The following is a 26,466-nucleotide window of genomic DNA, read 5'->3' as shown; positions in this document are numbered from 1 at the left end:
CTTTCCGATGCAGAACATTATTTTGGGGTGAATGTGTTCTATACATGCCTTGATGTAATCATTCAGCAGCTGTCACAAAGGTTTGTCAGTTTAAATCGGACTGCTCATTTGGTTGAGGCTATTCATCCAAATACGCTCCAGCACGCCAAGGACGAGGAGCTATACGAAGTGGCCCGTCGACTGTGTGATCACTATAGTCGGGATATTGACTCCAGCTTTCCTGGTCAACTAGTGTCATTTAGGGCTTGTTTCAAGGAGCAGATAGCAAGACACACATGTGTGCTTAGCCTGGCCAGGTTGCTGGTAGTAGATCATCCAGCAGTAACTTCTACATTTAGTGAGGTGTGCACGGCCTTCTTGCTTTTTCTCACTCTCCCCGTCTCAGTTGCGACAGCAGAGCGCTCTTTCTCTAAATTAAAATTGATAAATTATCTCAGGAGCGCAATGGGTGAAGAGAGACTCTGTGGATTGGCCATTTTATCAATTGAGAATGAGCGAGCAAGAGCACTTAACATCCCTCAAATAGTCGACGACTTTGCGGAGCGCGAGGCACGTCGAATGCCTTTTTAATGACGAACGCAGGTTTCCGTGTCGGCTTTGTAGTTGAAGACGTGCTTACACAATGAGGGTGTATCATTCATGATTGCTGGATTTTTGTTGTTGTTGTTGTTGTTCTTTAGTGTCTATTTGGAACATAATAAAAAATGAATGGAAAATACAGGCTATGTAGGCCTATAAATAAATAAAATAATAATAATTTAAAAAAAAAAACTTTGAGCAAGTTCTGTTCTAATATAGCCTGATTATATGCCGCAGGCCTTCTGTTTGTTTGCAATTTCGCCATGGCTAGGTCCAAAGGCTACGTTCTTAAAAACTGCTTTTTGTTAGATATAGCCTGAGTAGGCCTACAACCCCGATTCCAAAAAAGTTGGGACAAAGTACAAATTGTAAATAAAAACAGAATGCAATGATGCGGAAGTTTCAAAATTCCATATTTTATTCAGAATAGAACATAGATGACATATCAAATGTTTAAACTGAGAAAATGTATCATTTAAAGAGAAAAATTAGGTGATTTTTAAATTTCATGACAACACCACATCTCAAAAAAGTTGGGACAAGGCCATGTTTACCACTGTGAGACATCCCCTTTTCTCTTTACAACAGTCTGTAAACGTCTGGGGACTGAGGAGACAAGTTGCTCAAGTTTAGGGATAGGAATGTTAACCCATCCTTGTCTAATGTAGGATTCTAGTTGCTCAACTGTCTTAGGTCTTTTTTGTCGTAGCTTCCGTTTTATGATGCGCCAAATGTTTTGTATGGGTGAAAGATCTGGACTGCAGGCTGGTCAGTTCAGTACCCGGACCCTTCTTCTACGCAGCCATGATGCTGTAATTGATGCAGTATGTGGTTTGGCATTGTCATGCTGGAAAATGCAAGGTCTTCCCTGAAAGAGACGTCGTCTGGATGGGAGCATATGTTGCTCTAGAACCTGGATATACCTTTCAGCATTGATGGTGTCTTTCCAGATGTGTAAGCTGCCCATGCCACACGCACTAATGCAACCCCATACCATCAGAGATGCAGGCTTCTGAACTGAGCGCTGATAACAACTTGGGTCGTCCTTCTCCTCTTTAGTCTGAATGACACGGTGTCCCTGATTTCCATAAAGAACTTCAAATTTTGATTCGTCTGACCACAGAACAGTTTTCCACTTTGCCACAGTCCATTTTAAATGAGCCTTGGCCTAGAGAAGACGTCTGCGCTTCTGGATTGTGTTTAGATACGGCTTCTTCTTTGAACTATAGAGTTTTAGCTGGCAACGGCGGATGGCACGGTGAATTGTGTTCACAGATAATGTTCTCTGGAAATATTCCTGAGCCCATTTTGTGATTTCCAATACAGAAGCATGCTTGTAGTATGTGATGCAGTGCCGTCTAAGGGCCCGAAGATCACGGGCACCCAGTATGGTTTTCCGGCCTTGACCCTTGCGCACAGAGATTCTTCCAGATTCTCTGAATCTTTTGATGATATTATGCACTGTAGATGATGATATGTTCAAACTCTTTGCAATTTTACACTGTCGAACTCCTTTCTGATATTGCTCCACTATTTGTCGGCGCAGAATTAGGGGGATTGGTGATCCTCTTCCCGTCTTTACTTCTGAGAGCCGCTGCCACTCCAAGATGCTCTTTTTATACCCAGTTATGTTAATGACCTATTGCCAATTGACCTAATGAGTTGCAATTTGGTCCTCCAGCTGTTCCTTTTTTGTACCTTTAACTTTTCCAGCCTCTTATTGCCCCTGTCCCAACTTTTTTGAGATGTGTTGCTGTCATGAAATTCCAAATGAGCCAATATTTGGCATGAAATTTCAAAATGTCTCACTTTCGACATTTGATATGTTGTCTATGTTCTATTGTGAATACAATATCAGTTTTTGAGATTTGTAAATTATTGCATTCCGTTTTTATTTACAATTTGTACTTTGTCCCAACTTTTTTGGAATCGGGGTTGTATATGCCGCAAGCCTTCTAATTTGTTTGTTTGCAATTTCGCCATGTGGGGGAGGTGGGGGGCCTGATTACTGTTTTGCCCCGGGGCCTTGTGTGCAGTCGTTCCGCCACTGCCTGAGCTAGCTACAACAGCTTTGTTTTTTACTCTACGCCTGTGTATTATGACAATGCATTTCAATTTCATTGAGCATATTTGGTATTTCATGAACATACAAACCTGTAAAAGAGCTAGTTTGGAAGTTGAATTGGCTGTTTTTGAAACGTTTGCTCTGTAATTTGTCACTGTCATCAGGAATATTTTCTTCAATAATTTCAATGCAAGAGATAGAGTCAGTGGGTTTCTGCAGTGCTGAGCTTTCTGTCAGTTTGCTGCAAGACATAGACTCCAAATCACATGCCGGCAAAACCTGTAGAGCAAACCAGAATAATGTAAGAGAGTACTTCAGTTAAATATTGGCTCCCTTTTATTTTACTCTACCTCACCTCACATTCATATTTCCGTGGTAAAACTCTGCTCAAGGAAGCATTCAGCTCAGACACATCCCTCAACACATCCCGATCATCTGTGAATTTATTATTAATGCCTTACACTGACAGAAAAAAATAAACACAAAAACAGAAAGAGCACGTCTCTTATATGTGCAAGACGTCTTGCTTGATTATACCTTTAACAGAGACGATGTAAGGCATTCTGACTTTATACTGATCCCCCGAATGGCTGCCATTTTTGCTTGTCTACAATTGCAAGAGAAAAAGGGATGATCACAAGTATCATAATATACAGTCAAAGAAATTAGAACATATGATAAAAAGATAGCAAATCTAATAAATAATAAAAATGATAAGATGAAAAATAAGATAAGAAGACAAACCAAGCCTCATTCTGGCTAAAGCCTCAGCTTCAAGTTAATGTTTAAAAATAGTAAATTGAAGAAATTATACAAGATGAATATATAATGAATCAGTTTCTTAATGTTAACTTATACAGTACGAGTCAAAAGTTTGTACCCCCTACTCATTCATAAGTTTTTCTGTATTTTGACTCTTTTCTACATTGTAGAACAATACTGAAGACATCAAAACTATGAAGTAACATCCATCCATTACCTGTAGTCGCTTATCCTGTTCTACAGGGTCGCAGGCAAGCTGGAGCCTATCCCAGCTGACTATGGACGAGAGGTGGGGTACACCCTGGACAAGTCGCCAGGTCATCGCAGGGCCGACACAGAGACAAACAACCATTCACACTCACATTCACACCTACGGTCAATTTAGAGCCACCAATTAGCCTAACCTGCATGTCTTTGGACTGTGGGGGAAACTAGAGGAAACCCACACAGACACGGGGAGAACATGCAAACTCCACCCTTGTTGGCTGTTGGGCTCAAACCTAGGACCTTCTTGCTGTGAGGCAACAGCGCTAACCACTGCACCACCGTGCCACCCATGAAGTAACATCTCATCTCATCTCATTATCTCTAGCCGCTTTATCCTGTTCTACAGGGTCGCAGGCAAGCTGGAGCCTATCCCAGCTGACTACGGGCAAAAGGCGGGGTACACCCTGGACAAGTCGCCAGGTCATCACAGGGCTGACACATAGACACAGACAACCATTCACACTCACATTCACACCTACGGTCAATTTAGAGTCACCAGTTAACCTAACCTGCATGTCTTTGGACTGTGGGGGAAACCGGAGCACCCGGAGGAAACCCACGCGGACACGGGGAGAACATGCAAACTCCACACAGAAAGGCCCTCGCCAGCCACGGGGCTCGAACCCGGACCTTCTTGCTGTGAGGCGACAGCGCTAACCACTACACCACCGTGCCACCCATGAAGTAACATATGGAACATATATAGAATTATGTGGTAAACAAAAAAGTGTTAAAAAACAAAATATATTTCATATTTTAGTTTGTTCAAAGTAATTGCATTGATGACGCTTTACACACTATTGGCATTATCTTAACCAGCTTCATGAGGTGGCGGCACGGTGGTGTAGTGGTTAGCGCTGTCGCCTCACAGCAAGAAGGTCCGGGTTCGAGCCCCATGGCCGGTGAGGGCCTTTCTGTGCGGAGTTTCCATGTTCTCCCCGTGTCCGTGTGGGTTTCCTCCGGGTGCTCCGGTTTCCCCCACAGTCCAAAGACATGCAGGTTAGGTTAACTGGTGACTCTAAATTGACCGTAGGTGTGAATGTGAGTGTGAATGGTTGTCTGTGTCTATGTGTCAGCCCTGTGATGCCCTGGCGACTTGTCCAGGGTGTACCCCGCCTTTCGCCCGTAGTCAGCTGGGATAGGCTCCAGCTTGCCTGCGACCCTGTAGAACAGGATAAAGCGGCTAGAGATAATGAGATGAGATGAGACAGTAAATAGCCCTATTCCACAACTGTAGTAATCCATATTATATCAAGAACTGCTGAACTAAGTAAAGAGAAACGACATCCATCATTACTTTCAGACATGAAATGTCTTTTAATTAATAAAATTTAAAATTGTTATATTGTTATAAATGTTATATTCACAAGACAAATGGCATATCTTTCATAAAGGTGTGAAAATAGCTGTTTAACATTACATGCAGTTATTGAACCTCATGTTTCCTATGATTTGGAGTTTTAATATTTGCTAGCTAACAACAAGTTGTCCTAGCAGTTAGTGTGTCCGCCTCTCGTTCAAGAGAGCATGAGTTCTACTTGCGGTTGGGTGATACCAAAGACCATCGTAAAAATGGTACCTTCTGGCAAGGCATTCTGCAATACAGATGCAGGGAGTCAAACTCTCACGGTTACCCTAGCTGTGTAATAGTCTAGAGGCCGAGGGCTATAGAAAAAGAGACTGGTGCTGCCCAATGCGCCTTAAGAGCCTGGTTAGTACATGGATGGGAGACTGCCTGGGAATACCAGGTGTTAGTAACAGGAAGTTGAGCTAACAACATAACTACACCGATTGCATTGCTAGCTAATAACAAGTTAGCTAGCTCACTAAAAAGAGTTGATAAGCTAGCAAACACTGATGATAGTTGGTAACATGACAACAAATAATTCATAGCTTGTACGATTTTGCTTTGAAACAGTGTGTATACATTTGGTTTTGAGAAGATTTGGCAAGAATCAGGGAATACATTTGGCTAAAATTTGCAAAAATTATAATAATAATAGTTTAGTTTGTTCCTAACTTCCTCTAACTTTGCTAGACAACAGCTATATATTCTGAGTGTTCTCATAATGTTTGTATATAAGGTTTATTAACATTCATACAACACTGATGCATCATTTATTGAGACGATATGAACAAATTCCTTCTGACCTTGCTGATGCGGAAGAAGTAGGACATAAGCGAGCCTAAAGGCAGCAGAGTAAGTGCGCACAGTCCCGTCCGCACAGAAAGCAGTGAAACACCAATCAGGCCTGACTCCAGCCAGCACTGATATCAGGAAAACACAGAGTAACGTCAATCTGGAATAAAGTTTGACCTTCAAAACAGGGATTCTGCATCATTTCACTGGGAAGAGTTTGTGTAAGTGTTTACCTGGTCTTGCTGAAAGTATATGAGTACGCAGTTAGCACACATGTAAACCTGCAGCAGCAGGAAACATACACTCAAGCGCTGAGTGTGTGTATGCGTGCTGTAAGATGGCCGACTGTACACAGACAGCCATGGGTGGAAGTCCTCAAAGCAGTCAGTAAGATTCAGATGCAGCAACTAGACAGAATGAAACAATCTCACTTGCTACAGACATAAAGTACTGGTTAACATGAAATGATTTTTAATTCAGCAACATGACAGGAGCAAAAGTGTGGTTATACTGAATATCAGCATGGCTGTAATTTGCCGTAGGTAATCACAGCCGTGCTAATGTTCACCATGACCTGAAGGATAGAGGAAGCAGCCTTGGACCCAAAGGGTCGCTGGTTTGAGTCCCAGGACTGGCAGGAAAAATGTGAGAGGAGTTGAGTGAATGAACAGCACTTTCCCTTCCCTCTGTATCATGGCTGAAGTGCCCTTGAGCAAGGCACCGAACCCCCAACTGCTCCCCGGGCGCTGTAGCATAGCTGCCCTTACAAAAAAGATGTTTATTCAAGTGCGCTTCTAGTATACTTCTTTTAAACTAATAATAAGAGAGTATGCTTTCAGTTTACTTTTTATTGATTAAAAGTTCATTATCTGTAGCCGCTTTATCCTGTTCTACAGGGTCGCAGGCAAGCTGGAGCCTATCCCAGCTGACTACGGGCGAAAGGCGGGGTACACCCTGGACAAGTCGCCAGGTCATCACACGGCTGACACATAGACACAGACAACCATTCACACTCACATTCACACCTACGGTCAATTTAGAGTCACCAGTTAACCTAACCTGCATGTCTTTGGACTGTGGGGGAAACCGGAGCACCCGGAGGAAACCCACACGGACACGGGGAGAACATGCAAATGGGGCTCGAACCCGGACCTTCTTGCTGTGAGGCGACAGCGCTAACCACTACACCACCGTGCCGCCCTAGAGATATACTTAATAAAGTTATACATAAGTATACTTGGCTTATACTGAAAAGTATATAGAAAAGTATATTAAGCTTATACTTAAACTTTTGATCAAGATATACTTAACAAAAGTGTAATAAAGTATTAAAATATTTGTGCCTTATGTTTAAGTGTACTTGCCCTGTAGTTGTGCTTATCCTTTTGATAGTAGTCTATAAAATACTTCTTTTTTTTTTTTTTTTTACACATATTGGCTTCTCTGTGATATACGGCAGCATCTTTTAAACCTACATGTATCATAAGTTTGTGGTCAGCTCAAAACACTTAAGTTGTCTACTGGTAGTGTGCATGAGGTAAGGGTTAGGGATAGAAAACTAATAGTATACCTAGAAGGGTAATTGCAGTATTCTTCAAAACTAAAAAGTGGACTAGATGTATATAACCAGTAACTAATAGTATATTTCCAATATGCTATAAAGTATACTTTTATAAACTGAAACGTGGACTAGAAGTGTGTAACAAGTAAACCAATATTATATTTCCAGTATACTATGAAGTATACTTTTGTAAACTAAAGAGTGGACTACAAGTATAGAACTAGTAAACTATTAGTATATAAGTTTACTTGTGGTATACTTGCAGTACAAAATAAAAAATACTAGTTGTATCCTCAAAGTTTACTTCTCTTAGATTTAAAGTATACTTTTTATAAACTAAAAGTGGGCCAATTTAGTCCCAAGAAGTATTAGATTAGTTTACTTACAAGTATACTGTAAGTACATTGATATCAGTATACTTGGTACACAAAAGTATACTTAAGGAAATATACTTTAACTTTACTTAAGTATATTTAATAAAATGAACTTGAAGTATACTTCTTTTTGATAAGGGTGCCCACTGCTCTGGGTTTGTGTGTGTGCTCATTACTCACTTGTGTGTGCATGTGTGTGTTCACTGCTTCAGAAGGGTTAAATGCAGAGGAGGAATTTCACTGTGCTTGAGTGTACATGTGACAAATAAAGGCTTCTTCTTCTGTAACCTCTTGATTGCGAGCGCACTATTGCTTTTATACAACAGTTCTATTAACAAGAAATTAATAGTGATTAAGTAATATTTCGGACACAACATGGCCAAATGTTCTGTTTATTTTTGCTCTGCTAGTGGAAAAGATCCCAAAGAAGCCACACTCACTTTATAGCATGTTGGCTAGCTCGACAGCTAACGCACATTGATCCCCCCATCTTCATCATATGAGCTTTCATATTTTAAGCCAAAAGTTATTCATTCATTCATTCATTCATTCATTCATTATCTCTAGCCGCTTTATCCTTCTACAGGGTCGCAGGCAAGCTGGAGCCTATCCCAGCTGACTACAGGCGAAAGGCGGGGTACACCCTGGACAAGTCGCCAGGTCATCACAGGGCTGACACATAGACACAGACAACCATTCACACTCACATTCACACCTACGGTCAATTTAGAGTCACCAGTTAACCTAACCTGCATGTCTTTGGACTGTGGGGGAAACCGGAGCACCCGGAGGAAACCCACGCGGACACGGGGAGAACATGCAAACTCCGCACAGAAAGGCCCTCGCCAGCCACGGGGCTCGAACCCAGGACCTTCTTGCTGTGAGGCGACAGCGCTAACCACTACACCACCGTGCCGCCGCCAAAAGTTATATTCCTGAAAAATATCGCTTGACAAGTCTGCTAAAGATGTCACTAACACTACTGTAGAAACTGTTTTGAAACAGGAAGTGGAATTTTACATGGGGAACACAGACAATTGGAATGAAAAACACAGTGGAACATCCCAGTGCAGTTATAGGAAATGTACTGTATGCACTCTTGGAATGCTGCTCAACCAATCACATTAGTCAACTGGAAGTAACTGTTGTAAAAATAACTGTATACACTCAGGTCAATTTCTGTAATGAAAATAAGATACAATACAATCAGGTAGAGCCTTGAGCAAGCATTTTCTTGCACAGTTTTCAATAAGTTTGAGGTGTGGGCAGGGTTGGCTTCATGGGAGGGGCTTTTGTGGGCCATGCCCCCCCCCCCAAAAAAAAAAAAAAAAGTTGTTGTGCCTCCCACCCACCTGCAGACCAAGCATTTAGTGCCAAACTTCACATTTTATTCATTATTATTTTATATTAATCATATTAAAAATGAAAACCTTATTGCTAAATGAAATGAAATAACACCAAAATAAGAAAAGAATAAGAAACACCCTGCTGATCATATTTGCATAAGGTCACATTTGGGGAAGTAGTCCTATGCTTGATTTGTAGTCATTACGTCAAGATCTCATCTCATGATCTCTAGCTGCTTTATCCTGTTCTACAGGGTCGCAGGCAAGCTGGAGCCTATCCCAGCTGACTACGGGCGAAAGGCGGGGTACACCCTGGACAAGTCGCCAGGTCATCACAGGGCTGACACATAGACACAGACAACCATTCACACTCACATTCACACCTACGGTCAATTTAGAGTCACCAGTTAACCTAACCTGCATGTCTTTGGACTGTGGGGGAAACCGGAGCACCCAGAGGAAACCCACGTGGACACGGGGAGAACATGCAAACTCCACACAGAAAGGCCCTCGCCGGCCACAGGGCTCGAACCCGGACCTTCTTGCTGTGAGGCGACAGCGCTAACCACTACACCACTGTGCCACCCCATTATGTCAAGATGATGCACATAAAGTATAGTCAGCATTAGCAAGTCAGATGACACTTACAACTATGTTTCACTCTCTGCCTGCAACTCTTCTAAAGGTAAGTCATGCATTTCATTCACTCTGTGATGCCAGCCTTGGCGTTCATGATTGTTATGGAAACTATTGAATGCTCTTTTACAAAGAGAGAAACTTTGCAGCATGTTTTGAAACTGGAACTGGGTTCCATATTATCAAGCATTTACATCATAGACTGAGCTCTCAAACAGCAATTTGTGCCCCCAATTAGATTTTTTCTGATGCCAAGTCTGGGTATGGGCTATAACTGGGCCCTTCCAACACATTCAGGTTCTTCACTATAAACAACTCCAGTGTAGCTCTAGCGATATGTTTAGAGCTGATGTTCTTTTAGAAGGTGAACCTCAAGTCTCAAGTCTTTTGCAGGTTTTCTTCTAAAATTATTCATCAGTCCTGCCCTAACCAACCCTGACCAGTTTTCCAGTCCCTGCTGATTTAAAGCATCCCCAAAAATGATACTACCACCACCATGTTTCACTGAGAGAGAGAGAGAGAGAGAGAGAGAGAGAGACACTGTTCTCAGGGTAATGAGCCATGTTGGGTTTCTGCCAAAAGTAGTGCTTTGTTTCAAGGCCAAAAAGTTTTTATTGTAGTTTTGTTCTCATCTGATAAACCTTGTTCCACATGCCTGTCAAGCATCCAAATGGGATTTCATTTTGCCTTTTAATAACTCCTTCTTGGATGGTTCCCTGCTTACCCAGTCATTGATATTTGGTGGATGGCCTTCTCTAGGCAGATTTGTGGTTGTATCATGTGCTTTCCATTTTCAATAATGGATTTAATGGTGCTCTGAGAGATAAACTCTGGAGCCTACCAGGAACAAACGAGATCTCTGATGAGATCTCTGATACTGAGGTCACATAACTCTTTGCACTCAGGTGGAGTCCATTCAACTAATGTGATTTTCAATGGCAATTGGCTGCAACAGAACTAATTTAGGGGTTTCACAAGAATGGGGGCAATCAGAACTTGTACCTTTTTTATCTGTAAATAATTTTGCATACGATATGGATTTAACCCACTTCAATATTATGGGCTTTTTTGTTGTTGCAAATGTATAGTATATCCCAATTATATTAAAAAATTTACATATTTTGGGGTGGATATGCAAGACACTGTAATAACCAGTGGTGGCACTTACCTCTCTGAATGTGAGCTGTCGGTTTAAAGTGAGCAGCTTTCGCTCCACTCGTCCATCTCCTTCATCCACTGCCAACCAGCACTGCGCCAGAAAGATCCAACTTGATCCATCTACTATGTCCTTCACCATCACATGATTCAGGAACCAACTGGGAAACACACCTCCACCATCGTGCCACACACACACCTGCCAAATTTGGCCCAGACTCTGAGCTGAGCTGAAAAAAAGAAAAAAAAAAAATCGCACAACATACAGTTTCTGAATTTAATGAGCACACTGATCAAACTGGTAAATGAAGATTATTCTGTATGAGTAATTAACGCCAAAACCTGGCGTGGGTTGGTGTCTCAAGCGTCTTACTTGCATGATTACATCATCAAACAGTTACTTCAAATAACTTTGATGAGTTTCCATTATTTCAAACAGATTTGATTTTGTGGTTTCTGACACTATGATGCACTATGTATAAAAATAAAAAAAATACATAATGAAAAAAATGCATCACAGAACTAAATTCATACTATTTTTCGGTAGAAAGTGTGGCCTGAAGTGTGAAGGTAAAATATTTAGGTTAGATGTGATCTGCATGTTAATATCGTTCTAATTTACAAATTAAAAAATACATAAATACAAACTCTGATGAATTCATATTATACTCATTCCTCTATTTATTTTGTACATTCAACTAGAAACGCATATAATACACACGTATTCTGCTACTTAAATAGTATTTTTAAATACAACTCATATAAATACATATTTATTATACTATTTTGTGACACTTCTTACATGCCAAAGGAATTACTTCAAAGAATGTGATTTAATGTGAGTGTGTGAGGATTTTAAATTTGCATAATGCTAAACTGCTCTCGTTACTTGTTAGCTACAGTTCAGGTAAAGCAAAAACACACCAAACATGCCTTAGCTACAGTGCCCTCCACAATTATTGGCACCCCTTGTAAAGATTAAAAAGGGTTGTAAAAAGGGTTAGAAACAGTCGACCAAAAAAACAACAACAACCAAACTTTGGCTCTGTGTTACCTCATATTTGTATCCAAGTTAATCAGGAAATCATGAATTCCAGCTTGAAAGTTCCTCCACGCTCCAATCAACTCAAAAATGCACAATTTAAATGGGAAACATGCATCAGTTACATTGTGTTCACTATAATTTCCAGGGGTGCCAATAACTGTGGCACATATGTTGTTGTTGAAAATAATTATTTCTTGATGAGGGATTTGTTTTTCTCTGAATAAATTTATTTTAATTAAAGGTTGGATTTTTCTCTTTTTTGAAGTGTGAGATGAAGCAACTTCACCAAATGATAGATTTTTTTTCTAACCCTTTTTTACTAATCTTTACAAGGGGTGCCAAGAATTGTGGAGGGCACTGAAACTGGCTAAATTTGAGATTATGAAAATATTGTGTAAACTTTATTTTAGGCTCAAATATTGCCATACATTGTCACATGCTGTTTTCCTCTTACCTCAGAATAAATGTTGTCTTGGAATTGGGCGTGAAGAATGTGTGGCCAGGATTGCTGAGCTCTCTTGTCTGAGATACTCCTTTCTCACCATACAGAACTATATGAACCTGACACCAGAAATAAATAGAAATAAAATACTAAAATCTATAGACATATCAACACAAAACCCAGCATAATATACAGTGGTGCTTGAAAGTTTGTGAACCCTTTAGAATTTTCTGTATTTCTGCATAAATATGACCTAAAACATCATCAGATTTTCACACAAGTCCTAAAAGTGGATAAAGAGAACCCAGTTAAACAAATGAGACAAAAATATTATACTTGGTCATTTATTTATTGAGGAAAATGATCCAATATTACATATCTGTGAGTGACAAAAGTATGTGAACCTCTAGGATTAGCAGTTAATTTGAAGGTGAAATTAGAGTCCGGTGTTTTCAATCAATGGGATGACAATCAGGTGTGAGTGGGCACCCTGTTTTATTTAAAGAACAGGGATCTATCAAAGTCTGATCTTCACAACACATGTTTGTGGAAGTGTATCATGGCACGAACAAAGGAGATTTCTGAGGACCTCAGAAAAAGCGTTGTTGATGCTCATCAGGCTGGAAAAGGTTACAAAACCATCTCTAAAGAGTTTGGACTCCACCAATCCACAGTCAGACAGATTGTGTACAAATGGAGGAAATTCAAAACCATTGTTACCCTCCCCAGGAGTGGTCGACCAACAAAGATCACTCCAAGAGCAAGGCGTGTAATAGTCGGCGAGGTCACAAAGGACCCCAGGGTAACTTCTAAGCAACTGAAGGCCTCGCTCACATTGCCTAATGTTAATGTTCATGAGTCCACCATCAGGAGAACACTGAACAACAATGGTGTGCATGGCAGGGTTGCAAGGAGAAAGCCACTGCTCTCCAAAAAGAACATTGCTGCTCGTCTGCAGTTTGTTAAAGATCACATGGACAAGCCAGAAGGCTATTGGAAAAATGTTTTGTGGACAGATGAGACCAAAATAGAACTTTTTGGTTTAAATGAGAAGCGTTATGTTTGGAGAAAGGAAAACACTGCATTCCAGCATAAGAACCTTATCCCATCTGTGAAACATGTGCTCATTCAGCCACAAGAACATTAGTGAAGTCAGGCACTTCTGTAGGCGTGAAGAGGCCTGGGCTGCAGTCTGTGTTCCATTTCATCCCAAAGGTGTTGCAGTAGGGTTGAGGTCAGGACTCTGTACAGGACACTTAAGTACTTCCACACCAACCTTGGTAAAGCATGACTATATGGAGCTTGCTTTGTGCACAGGGACATTCTCACACTGGAACATGTTTGGGCCTCTTCTATACATATATAAGTATGTGCTTCAAATTTTGTGGCAAGGTTTGGGGAAGGTCTACATTTGAGTGTGATGGGCAGGTGTCCACATACTTTTAGCCATACAGTGTACCTTATGGTAGTAATTACTTTTGCATATGAGTAACAGTTCAAAAAGGTTGATTTGCTTCAGGTTTCTTGGAGGAACCACAAGTTAGGCTTCATTTCCTCCAGTTGGAAGCTGTTGTAAGATAAGGGGGAGCTGGCTGGTCGAATTGGCAAATGACCAAAATGGGAGAGATTGGGGAAAATATTTAAAAAAAAATCTGCATTAGCTTTTTTAAGTTTTAGTTGGAAACCTTTGGACCTGACTGTATTTTGGCACCATCCATCCATCCATTATCTGTAGCCACTTATCCTGTTCTACAGGGTCGCAGGCAAACTGGAGCCTATCCCAGCTGACTACGGGCAAGAGGCGGGGTACACCCTGGACAAGTCATCAGGTTATCACAGGGCTGACACAGAAACAAACAACCATTCACACTCACATTCACACCTATGGTCAATTTAGAGCCACCAATTAGCCTAACCTGCATGTTTTTGAGGGAAACCGGAGCACCTGGAGGAAACCCACGCAGACATGGGGAGAGCATGCAAACTCCACACAGAAAGGCCTTCGCCGGCCACTGGGCTCGAACCCAGGACCTTCTTGCTGTGAGGCAACAGTGCTAACCACTACACCACCATGGTATTTTGGCACCATGTTGAATATATTTCTTTTTCATATGAGTACACAAGCCTTGGTTAGTACCTTTGCTGTCATTCTGGCCCTTGATCTGAGGCCTGTGTCGATAGTAACAGCATAGAGGAACTGGTCTGAAGGATTGTTGTCTGGCAGGAAGAATGTCCCCAAATTCTTTTCTACCTGAACATCAGCATGATTACAAACCACCAACAGCCCAGCATAGAGAGCCACTAATACCACTATTACAATACACAGCATCGGGTTGGGCCGGACACTGAAACAGATACCACAATTCAGCTCAAGACCACACAATTAAGGACTGTGATTTAATAAATACAAACATAGAAACATTACCTTTTGTACTCAGTGATGTCTGAAACATTGTGAATGCTTTCGATTGTCTGATGTACAACAGTGTATGATGACAGCTGGTTGTAACTGAAAGATTATTAGGTCAAAACACAGTTAATAATATGTGGCAAATGTCTTTGTTTAAAGTGAATTACAAGTGAGGCAGTATAGAATAAAAGCGAAGAGCTTTAAAAGAGTTGGCTAAAGTAAGGTATAGTAGTTATAAGGAGGGTAGATCACACACCGGTTGTCACTTACAAATCTGCTTGTTTGTTTGTTTGTTTACCCCAATTTTTCTCCCAGTATCCCAATAACTTTTCCGTCTCCACTTGCTAGCTCACCCCTATCACATAGAAGTTACCTACCAGGGTGGGTGAAGAACATGAAACCAGCCAATGCATCTTTTCAAAGTGCTACTATTGCTATGTCAGCAGACATGAGCTCACAGACATCCACAACTGGTTAGACTCCCTCTGACTGACACGGGAGAATGTAATGTCATCCTTCCAACCCAGAGGACACGGCCAATTCTGCTCTCCCCGGACTTTCTTAGCAGTGGCAATAATCAGTATTCAAACTCGCAAGATCAGAAAACTTTGCTCTTTAACCATCGTATTTCAAAATATTTTGAGTCAGGAGTATGAAAAATTCACCATGATCTCATGAACGGTCAATAGTACATCATGGTATTGGCTTTCATTTTTCACTTTCCATTTCTCACCAGTGAATTCTTTCCTATCATAGCATTTCACTTTGTTTACTCGAATGAAGACATCTTGAAAATAACAAAGACTGTGGCCATCAGAGATTATATCACCATGCAGTATCTTAAATGGATTGCTCACGTGTGTAGAGAAGAAAATGTAAGACTCACGAAAAAGGTCTTGTTTGCATTGCCGACAAGAAAATTCTACAGAGACCCCTGGCTAAAGATCGGCAACCTGTTGGGGATCACGACCGAACAGGCAAAGAAGGCCACACAGTCCAAACTTGAATTTAGCAGGCTCATTAACACATGCTTTGGCCTGCCTCTGGGGTGACTATTGTCACTTAAGGAGAACTACACTGTACTGTACTGTATCATAGCACAGCTACCAACTAGGAAGGGTGAGGCCAAACAAATACTTCCTCTGAGATACATCAAGCCAGCAAATGTATCACTCGTATTAGCACTGTGGTTCATGCAACAAAGCATCCATCCATTATCTATACTGATTTTCCATCAGGGTTATTGGGGAAGCTGGAGCCAATCCCAGCTGAATTCGGATGAGAGGCAAGGTACACCCTGGGCAGGTCACCAATCTATCACAGGGCTAACACAGAGATGAAGAACTATTCACACTTACATTCACACCTATGGGCAACTTAGGATAGCAAGTTAACCTAATCTGCATGTCTTTCCACAGAGAAAGGTCCCAGTCGGCCACGAGGAATGAACGCAGAACCTTCTTGCTGTGTGGCAACAGTGATAACCACTGCACCACGGTGCAACAGAGCAGCTAAGTATGTTTAAGTATATGTCATAAAATATAGAAGTCAATCAGTTTCCAAAATGGGAATATAGCCCCTTCGGACATAATGTGTACAATTGTACACACAAAGTTCCATAGCATGAAGTTCCATAGCATTTTTCCTTGTGTCAGAAGGGGATAAAACATGTTTACAAGGAAAGAGATGAGGTTGACATCATCGAATTTGTCATACCAATATACACACATCTATAACTTAAAATTTTCATGAATATTTTAATAGCAAGAAGAAAAGCTGGTCTGAATAGTAGTATAGTACCTGCAATTGACTTTGGTTGAGGTAAAACTCTGGAGCACAGAACATCCATCAGATCTCCAATCTTTCACACCATCCCAAACTAAACATTGCGTAGAACCAACACTCAGTGTGTAGTCCACTTCATCTGCTATGTAGTTATTTCTAGAACATTTATCATAGTCAGCATTGAGGAGCATCAGATATGCAATCCCAGCCTCTGCAATATAGGTGAAATAAGACAGTATTCAGTAGATAGCAATGGCATACTGATGTTCATTCTGTACTTTGTATATGTTCCATAAAATCTAGAAACCTTTCAGAGATGAAGGGGGTAGAAAGATCTGAGCCACCTGTCCTTTCCAATGATAGACCTTACATACATTGTACAAAGAAGGTGTTGGTCTTTGGTGTATTCTGTGACAGTGGAAAGGAAATGTTTTACAAATTTTTCATATATTAAAAGTGTAAATACATTTGAGACATAATATATGGGGTAGGGGTGGGGGGATGGTGGTCCTCAACCTGAAGAGCAGCAGGATGGGGAAAGCATGTCTTGATGGCCTTCTAAACTCCACTCTAATCTCTACAGCTTTCTTCAGAAGCTCAGCTGTGACGTTGAACTGATGAGTATTCACTTCAGAGCGTGAGAGTGTGAACTCCAGACCTTTGCTCTTCTTGGATGCAAATGATCATATTTTAGTGATACACACAAAACTCTCATGCAAAATTAACCGAAAAACCAGTATAGCACTAAACCCACCATTCCCTCTAGAATAGCGCAGCAAAAAATTAAACAATGTACACAATATTCCCTTATACCAGTATAGTCAATCAACCAGTGTTGTGTCTGTGAAGTTAATGCTGATAAGAATTACAGGAAGTCAAGTCATGCAATCATTCATTCATTCATTGTCATTAATCCTATTCAGGGTCATGGTGAATGGTGAACACTGGGCATGATGAATGGATGGTATGGCAGTCCATCACAATGACCATGAACACACATTCACCATCTTATTCACACCTAGGACAATTTAGCTTACCCAGTCTTTATACTGTTATGTTTTTCAGAGATAGGAATAAACTAGAGAACCAAGATGAAACCCAGATATGAGGAGAACATGAGAAATTCCACACAGACAGTAACCTAAACTCAGGATTGAAGAAGAAGAAGCCTTTATTTGTCACATGCACATTCAAGCACAGTGAAATTCACCCTCTGCATTTAACCCATCTGAAGCAGTGAACACACACATGCACACACACAAGTGAGCAATGAGCACACACACATACCTAGAGCAGGGGGCAGCTACGCTACAGCGCCCGGGGAGCAGTTGGGGGTTAGGTGCCTTGCTCAAAAACACTTCAGCCCAAGGCCGCCTCCTGAACTAGGAACTCTAAAGCTGTGAAGCAGCAATGCTACCCACTGTACCACTGCCCACTGGAAATTTATCTCAACCAAAAACCTCTTCATAAATAATGGTCCACATATTCATATTCTTGCTTCAAAATGACATTGTCAAATAAATGATGTTATTAATTAGCAGGCTGGACTTCCAGCTTACTGCTACAGTTCTGCCTTTGAACTTTGGGGAATTTGGCCAAGAGGGCAGAACGATATCAGGCTTAAACAATCCATCCATTCATTATCCTGTGCAGGGTTGCGGGCGGGCGGGCGGCACGGTGGTGTAGTGGTTAGCGCTGTCGCCTCACAGCAAGAAGGTCCTGGGTTCGAGCCCTGGGTCTGGCGAGGGCCTTTCTGTGTGGAGTTTGCATGTTCTCCCCGTGTCCGCGTGGGTTTCCTCCGGGTGCTCCGGTTTCCCCCACAGTCCAAAGACATGCAGGTTAGGTTAACCGGTGACTCTAAATTGACCGTAGGTGTGAATGTGAGTGTGAATGGTTGTCTGTGTCTATGTGTCAGCCCTGTGATGACCTGGCGACTTGTTCAGGGTGTACCCCGCCTTTCGCCCGTAGTCAGCTGGGATAGGCTCCAGCTTGCCTGCGACCCTGTAGAAGGATAAAGTGGCTAGAGATAATGAGATGAGATGAGATGAGATGAGATGAGATGAGATGAGATGAGATGAGGGTCGTGGGCAAGCTGGAGCCTATCCCAGCTGACTATGGGCGAGAGGCAGGGTACACCCTGGACAAGTTGCCAGGTCATCACAGGGCTGATACATAGAGACAAAACAACAATTCACACTCACAGTCAATTTAGAGCCACCAATTAGCCAAACCTGCATGTGTTTGGAGTGTGGAGGAAACCCACACAGACACGGGGAGAGCATGCAAATTCCATACAGAAAGGCCCCTGTTGGCCACTGGGCTCAAACCCAGAACCTTGCTGTGAGGCGACAGTATTAACCACTACACCACCTTGCTGCCCAGGTTTAAACAAATTTAAACAAAATGATTCTGGTTGTCCAAGATGGAGATTCCCATAACATTACAGTTTTCAGTGTACAATGTTTCTAGATTACAGAAAGTCATCCCTGCTGAAAAATTCAACTTGGATTGATGCACTACCAGCTGTCAAAACATAGGTCAAAGTGGTAGACCATTTTTGCCAGCTCCTAAGTTATTTTCCACTTTCCTTATTCCATCCATCCATTGTCTATATGGCTTGTCTTAAGCTGGGCATACACTGTGCGATTTTTTCAATCGCGGTATTCAGCTGCTGCTCACACTGTACGAGTGAATCGCAGGGGTAAACAGCACGCAGCTTACAATTCCTGTTCTCACACTATATGATCCGATGCTCGGATGCGATGCTCGGATCCGATGCTCAGGATTTCAAACAGGTTTGATTTTCATCCGATCGATCGGGAGGAGGTCGTGAGGTGTTAATCGCTTGTCGTTACCCCATGTATACTACACGATCCGAGACGCAAGATTGAGCCAAAACACGGCCCGATCTCCAAAATAGTCGCACGAGTGAAAATCGTGTCAAAATCGGGCCAAAAATCGCACAGTGTATGCCCAGCTTAAGTGAGGGTCGCAGGTGAGCTAGGGCCCATCCCAGCTGACTTTGGGTGAGAGGCAGGATATGGCCTGGACAGATTGCCAATTTATCATGGGGCTAACACAGAGAGACAGACAGACAGACAGACAGACAGACAGTTAATTCACACTCACATTGACACCTATGGGCAATTTAGAGTAGCCAGTTGGCCTAATCTGCATGTCTTTGGACTGTGGGAGGAAACCAGAGCACCCAGAGGAAACCCATACAGGCATAGGGAGAACAAACTCCATACAGAAAAGCCCCAGTCGGTCAGGTGGTTCAAACCCAGAACCTGCTTGATGTGAGGGGACAGTGATAACTACTGCACCACTGTGCTGCCACTTTCCTTACTGTGTAACTAAATTGATCCATAAACGTTTAAGATTTTTTAAAAATTCTCTGATTGTTGTAGTCTACCAGTGTGACCAGCTTGGCCTGTGATTTGGCAGCTGTTAGCTACTTAGTCTGAGCTAGATTGTTCAGCAGGAATAATGTTTCCTTAACCATATCTACTTATCAGTGTGACATTAATGAACTACATACTAGTGCATCTCACACATTTAGAATATCGTGAAAAAGTTCAAAATTTTCCATCAGTTATTTAAGAAAGTGAAAATGTAATATATTCTAGACACATTACACATAAACTAAAATGTTTCAAGCATTTTTCTATTTTAAGTTTGATAATTATGGCCTACAGTGTAAAAAAATAAAATAAAAAACATCTCAACATATTAGAATATTTCATTTCAAGTTTGAGTAAAACAGTATAAATATGGTGTATCTCTCGGTCTAGTTCGGTACACGCAACTACAATCATGGGGAAGACTGCTGATTTGACAGTTGTTCAGAAGACAATCATCGACACCCTCCACAAGGAGTGTCAGCCACAGAAGGTCATTGCTGAAAAGGTTTGCTGGAAAAGGTGCACAAGCAACAGGAATGACTGCAGTCTTGAGAGGATTGTCAAGAAAAGTCAATTCAAGAACTTGGGAGAGCCTCACAAAGAGTGGACTGAGGCTGGTGTTCATGCATCAAGAGCTAACACACACAGACGTCTTCAGGAAAGGTGCTACAACTGTCACATTCCTAATATCAAGCCACTCCTGAACCAGAGACAACATCAGAAGTGTCTTACCTGGGCTAAGGAAAGAAAGAACTGGACTATTGCTCAGTGGTCCAAAGTCCTCTTTTCAGATGAAAGTAAATTTTGCATTTCATTTGGAAATCGAGGTCCTAGAGTCTGGAAGAAGAGTGGAGAGGCACAGAATCCAAGGTGTTTGAAGTCCAGTGTGACGTTTCAACAGTCTGTGATGATTTGAGGTGCCATGTCATCTGCTGGTGTTGGTCCACTGCATTTTATCAAGTCCAAAGTCAACGCAGCCATCTACCAGGAGATTTTAGAGCACTTCATGCTTCTATCTGCTGACAAGCTTTATGGAGAAGCCGATTTCCTTTTGCAACAGGACTTGGCACCTGCCCACAGTGCCAAAACTACTACCAAATGGTTTGCTGATCATGATATTACTGTGCTTGATTGGCCAGCCAACTCGCCTGACCTGAACCCCATAAAGAGTCTATAGTTTATTGTCAAGAGGAAGATGAGAAACACCCGACCCAAAAATACAGACGAGCTGAAGGCCATGATCAAATCAACCTGGGCTTCGATAATACCTCAACAGGGCCACAGGCCGATTGTCTCCATGCCACACCACATTGATGCAGTAATTTGTGGTAAAGGATCCCTAACCAAGTACTGAGTGTAGAAATGAACATACTTTTCAGAAGTTGGACATTTCTGGATTGTAAATCCTTTTTTGATTGATCTTAGGAAATATTCTAATATTTTGAGATACTGGATTTCTGATTTTTATAAGCTATAATCATCAAAATTAAAACAAAAAAGATTTTAACTATTTTACTTTACATATAATGAATATGGAATATATGAAAGTTTACCTTTTTGAATTAAATTATGAAAAAAAGATTTTTCATGATATTCTAATTGTTTGTGATGCACTAGTATATGTGAGGCAGATATTTACTGAAAAGGTTTTGCGTGAGACAGACTTCCATTACCAGTTTCATACCTTAGCCTCATAATGTTAGTGCACGATTAAAGAAACAAATATTGCATATCAAACATTCTGAGTGTTCCACTATATCTGTTGAAAGGGGAGCATTGTGAAATGTGTGAAAGTTTATATACAAGCTCGAGCACATGAATTCTTAGAAATTTTGCAGTCTTGAGAACATGTTGGCTTTTGTCAGTATCAGTGAAATAAAAGAACTTAAAAGTGTACATTTCTCTCTTCTTGTTTCTGGAACTCAATGATGAGTGGAGTGGACAAGTGCCTCATTTTGATCTCTCTTCTGGTGCTACAGTTGAAGAGTTTCATGTCAGCAACATGCCCATTCACCTGGAAAATACATCATACATGATATCAATTATAAATGTTGCACTGACAAAATAAGATTGGAAATGAAATTATGCCATTGTAAAAGTATAAATAATTAAAAACTAAATAGGTTTGCCTTCAGTGATGATGTAAGGAATACATTGTAAAAAATGGTCATTATGACACTACTGTAAATTCATTAGTGAAGGACAAAATTCACCAGCTGTTCCCCAGATTTTATTTTAATTCGTTAAGCCCTCCCATGTGACCAGTAGTAAACACAAGAAGTGTTTGCTATTAAACTAATTGTGAAACATGATGGAATATAAATTCTATCCATTACCTATAGAAGCACAAAATAATTCCAGAAATGAAACTTGAAATGTAACTTCTTTTAATGTTAAACTCTGAGTTTTACCTGTAGTGGATTCCTCGCCCAGTGATACGGACTCTGCTTATAAGATATGATTAGAGTGATGAAGCAGGATTTTCCATCATAGTTTCTGCTTGGAATGTAAAATGTGGTCAAATCAACATTTTTTCTTGTGATTGGGAAATCACAATTCTGCCATGCCACCAGTTTTATGAATGAGGCATTCATACTGAACCGAGGCTCTCTGCTGGACAGCAGATACATCTAGAATAAAGAAAGGTTAAGACATTAGATATACAGTGGTGCTTGAAAGTTTGTGAACCCTTTAGAATTTTCTATATTTCTGCATAAATATGACCTAAAACATCATCAGATTTTCACACAAGTCCTAAAAGTAGATAAAGAGAACCCAGTTAAACAATCGAGACAAAAAATATTTCACTTAGTCCTTTATTTATTGAGGAAAATGATCCAGTATTACATATCTGTGAGTGGCAAAAGTATGTGAACCTTTGCTTTCAGTGTCTGGTGTGACCCCTTTGTGCAGCAATAACTGCAACTAAATGTTTCTGGTAACTGTTGATCAGTCCTGCACACTGGCTTGGAGGAGTTTTAGCCCATTCCTCTATACAGAACAGCTTCAACTCTGAGATGTTGGTGGGTTTCTTCACATGAACTGCTTGCTTCAGGTCCTTCCACAATATTTCGATTGGATTAAGGTCAGGACGTTGACTTGGCCATTCCAAAACATTAACTTTATTCTTCTTTAACCATTCTTTGGTAGAATGACTTGTGTGCTTAGGGTCGTTGTCTTGCTGCATGACCCACCTTCTCTTGAGATTCAGTTCATGGACAGATGTCCTGACATTTTCCTTTAGAATTTGCTGTAATAATTCAGAATTCATTGTTCCATCAATGATGGCAAGCCGTCCTGGCCCAGATGCTGCAAAACAGGCCTAAACCATGATACTACCACCACCATGTTTCACAGATGGGATAAGGTTTTTATGCTGGAATGCAGTGTTTTCCGTTCTCCAAACATCACACTTCTCATTTAAACCAAAAAGTTCTATTTTGGTCTCATCTGTCCACAAAACATTTTTTTCCAATAGCCTTCTGGCTTGTCCACGTGATCTTTAGCAAACTGCAGATGAGCAGCAATGTTCTTTTTGGAAAGCAGTGGCTTTCTCCTTGCAACCCTGCCATGCATACCATTGTTGCTCGGTGTTCTCCTGATGGTGGACTCACGAACATTAATATTAGCCAATGTGAGAGAGGCCTTCAGTTGCTTAGAAGTTACCCTGGGGTTCTTTGTGACCTCACTGACTATTACATACCTTGCTCTTGGAGTGATCTTTGTTGGTCGACCACTCCTGGGGAGGGTAACAATGGTCTTGAATTTCCTCCATTTGTACACAATCTGTCTGACTGTGGATTGGTGGAGTCCAAACTCTTTAGAGATGGTTTTGTAACCTTTTCCAGCCTGATGAGCAACAACAATGCTTTTTCTGCGGTCCTCAGAAATCTCCTTTGTTCGTGCCATGATACACTTCCACAAACATTTGTTGTGAAGATCAGACTTTGATAGATCCCTGTTCTTTAAATAAAACAGGGTGCCCACTCACACCTGATTGTCATCCCATTGATTGAAAACACCTGACTCTAATTTCACCTTCAAATTAACTGCTAATCCTAGAGGTTCACATACTTTTGCCACTCACAGATATGTAATATTGGATAATTTTCCTCTATAAATAAATGACCAAGTATAATATTTTTGTCTCATTTGTTTAACTGGGTTCTCTATATCTACTTTTAGGACTTGTGTGAAAATCTGATGTTGTTTTAGGTAGTATTTATGCGGAAATATAGAAAATTCTAAAGGGTTCACAAACTTTCAAGCACCACTGTAATAACACAGATTTACATTTTTACCTGAACCTCAAAAGGTCACAGACAAAATTCATAGATAGTACAGGATCTTTGGATTTGTCCTGTGGATATTCAGGAATATTTTTGAATAGACTTAGAATACACAGTTATCTGTAAATCTACCTGTAAGTATATATTTGGTCATTGCACATTTATGTGACTTTTAATTGCATGATATATATACACTATGACTTTCGATATTTCATTCATTCATCTCATTATCTGTAGCCGCTTTATCCTGTTCCACAGGGTCGCAGGCAAGCTGGAGCCTATCCCAGCTGACTACGGGCGAAAGGCGGGGTACACCCTGGACAAGTCACCAGGTCATCACAGGGCTGACACATAGACACAGACAACCATTCACACTCACATTCACACCTACGGTCAATTTAGAGTCACCAGTTAACTTAACCTGCATGTCTTTGGACTGTGGGGGGAAACCGGAGCACCCAGAGGAAACCCACGCGGACACAGGGAGAACATGCAAACTCCGCACAGAAAGGCCCTCACCGGCCACGGGGCTCGAACCCGGACCTTCTTGCTGTGAGGTGACAGCGCTAACCACTACACCACCGTGCCACCTCGACTTTCGATATCTTGTTAAAAAATAAATTGTACTTACCATTGTTAAATATATTTGCCCTTTTACTTGCCATGATAAAAGTAAAGGTCAACAAGCCAGAAACTTAGGTATCAAAATACAGCACTGTGGCAGTGGGGGCGTGGTCAAGCGTCGGTCTGTGACCGGAGGGTGGAGTCAGGGAAGGTAAGTGGCAGAATCACTACACCTGATGTGAATTAACCTGTGTTTGTGTGTCTTCCCCAGTGACCGCGCCCTATTTAAGGAGGAGAGCGAGAGCAGAGCGGGCTCTCTCCCGACCAGAACACGTGTGTGTGGCGTGTGTGTATATGTATATAAGTAAATGTATAGAAGCTGAAAAGCTGACAATAAAAGAGTTATTGAGAACTCAGTACTGGCCTGCCGTGCTTCTGTGCTCCACCCACCTTGAACACTTGCTACAAGCACCCTCCACAATTATTGGCACCCCTCATTAAGATATGTTCTAGGCTTCTAATAAATTCTTTTTTTTTAATAATATAGGACAACAATGCAAAAAAAGAGAAAAATCCAACCTTTAATTCAAGCGCATTTATTCAGTGGGGAAAAAAATCCCACATTTACCCTCTGATGCAAAACATGGGTCAAAAGTGACCCGGCTGAGTTTTTATCTTCTATATCTTTGCAATAAATTAATTCCATCATTCAGTATTCAAGGTATTCCTCAATTAACTTGTTTTTGATCATCATACATCCTTATTTTATTTTTTCCTTTCTTACTTTTTGAATAAAAACCCTTTTTGTATCACTACCCTTCTAATGCACAACATGGGTCAAAAACGACCTGCATTCATTTTCCAGGTTATTTCATGTATGGCTGAGTGTTTCTATGATATACTTTTGAAATAAATTCATTTTGTCTTTTACTTTTCCAAATATGCAGTAAATATCTTGTTTTTGTTTAGCACAAATCATCATTTTTATTTTTCCTTTCTTAAGTTATGAACAAGCACAGCCTTTGTAATTCTACATCAAGTTTACACACATGGGTCAGAAACGACCCGCATGCATTTACTACAGCGTTTGGTGGGAACTGTGAATTGTGCTTGTGTCAGACGTTTCACAGCTCAGCACAGCACCCTTTGCCCATCTAATACATGGAAGTAATGTTTTTCAATTGTTCTAACATTACCTTAGAAAAAAATTGATTAGGTTACCTTGAGAGTGAGTAGATTACTTGTCAGTAAGTTACAAGTAATTACTATTAGCTACCGAGCTGTTGACATATTCTACTTTAGTTAGCTAATTTTATTGTAGTTGGTTTAGCTAACTACATAGTTAATAAATAAATAACTGGCCCCATTCACTGCTAAAGTAATTACTTGAAACAAATTATTGTAGTATTAAAACATTTAATTTTAAATCACACTTGGATGACCCATGTGTAGTAATATAAAAAGTATTTTTGTTCATAAAGTAGGAAAGAAAAAATTAAATTAATGATTTGTGGTAATTAAAAACAAGATATTTAAAGAATACTTGGAATATTCAATCATAAAATAAATTGATTTCAAAAGATAGAGCAAAGAAAAACTCAGTCAGCATGAAATAACCTGGAAAATGAATGCGGGTCATTTT

General features: G+C 40.8%; 1 protein-coding gene across 1 annotated transcript in view; it reads right to left on the bottom strand.

The window, feature by feature from the left end:
• LOC132867604 (polycystin-1-like protein 1) overlaps positions 1–26,466 on the bottom strand; it is a 117,117-nt gene that overhangs the window by 28,927 nt on the left and 61,724 nt on the right. The window contains exons 21-32 of the mRNA XM_060900587.1: positions 21,869–21,985; positions 17,084–17,235; positions 16,875–16,975; positions 16,583–16,778; positions 14,510–14,717; positions 12,385–12,491; positions 10,899–11,115; positions 6,047–6,220; positions 5,825–5,941; positions 3,182–3,251; positions 3,000–3,100; positions 2,734–2,923 (exon numbers count right to left, since the gene is read on the bottom strand). Coding sequence (XP_060756570.1) covers positions 2,734–2,923; positions 3,000–3,100; positions 3,182–3,251; positions 5,825–5,941; positions 6,047–6,220; positions 10,899–11,115; positions 12,385–12,491; positions 14,510–14,717; positions 16,583–16,778; positions 16,875–16,975; positions 17,084–17,235; positions 21,869–21,985 — 1,750 coding nt within the window. The remainder of the gene's footprint in view (positions 1–2,733; positions 2,924–2,999; positions 3,101–3,181; positions 3,252–5,824; positions 5,942–6,046; positions 6,221–10,898; positions 11,116–12,384; positions 12,492–14,509; positions 14,718–16,582; positions 16,779–16,874; positions 16,976–17,083; positions 17,236–21,868; positions 21,986–26,466) is intronic.

This window comes from Neoarius graeffei, chromosome 19 (genome assembly GCF_027579695.1).
Source record: "Neoarius graeffei isolate fNeoGra1 chromosome 19, fNeoGra1.pri, whole genome shotgun sequence".
Taxonomy (NCBI): Eukaryota; Metazoa; Chordata; class Actinopteri; order Siluriformes; family Ariidae; genus Neoarius; species Neoarius graeffei.
This window is presented reverse-complemented; position numbering and strand designations above follow the sequence as displayed.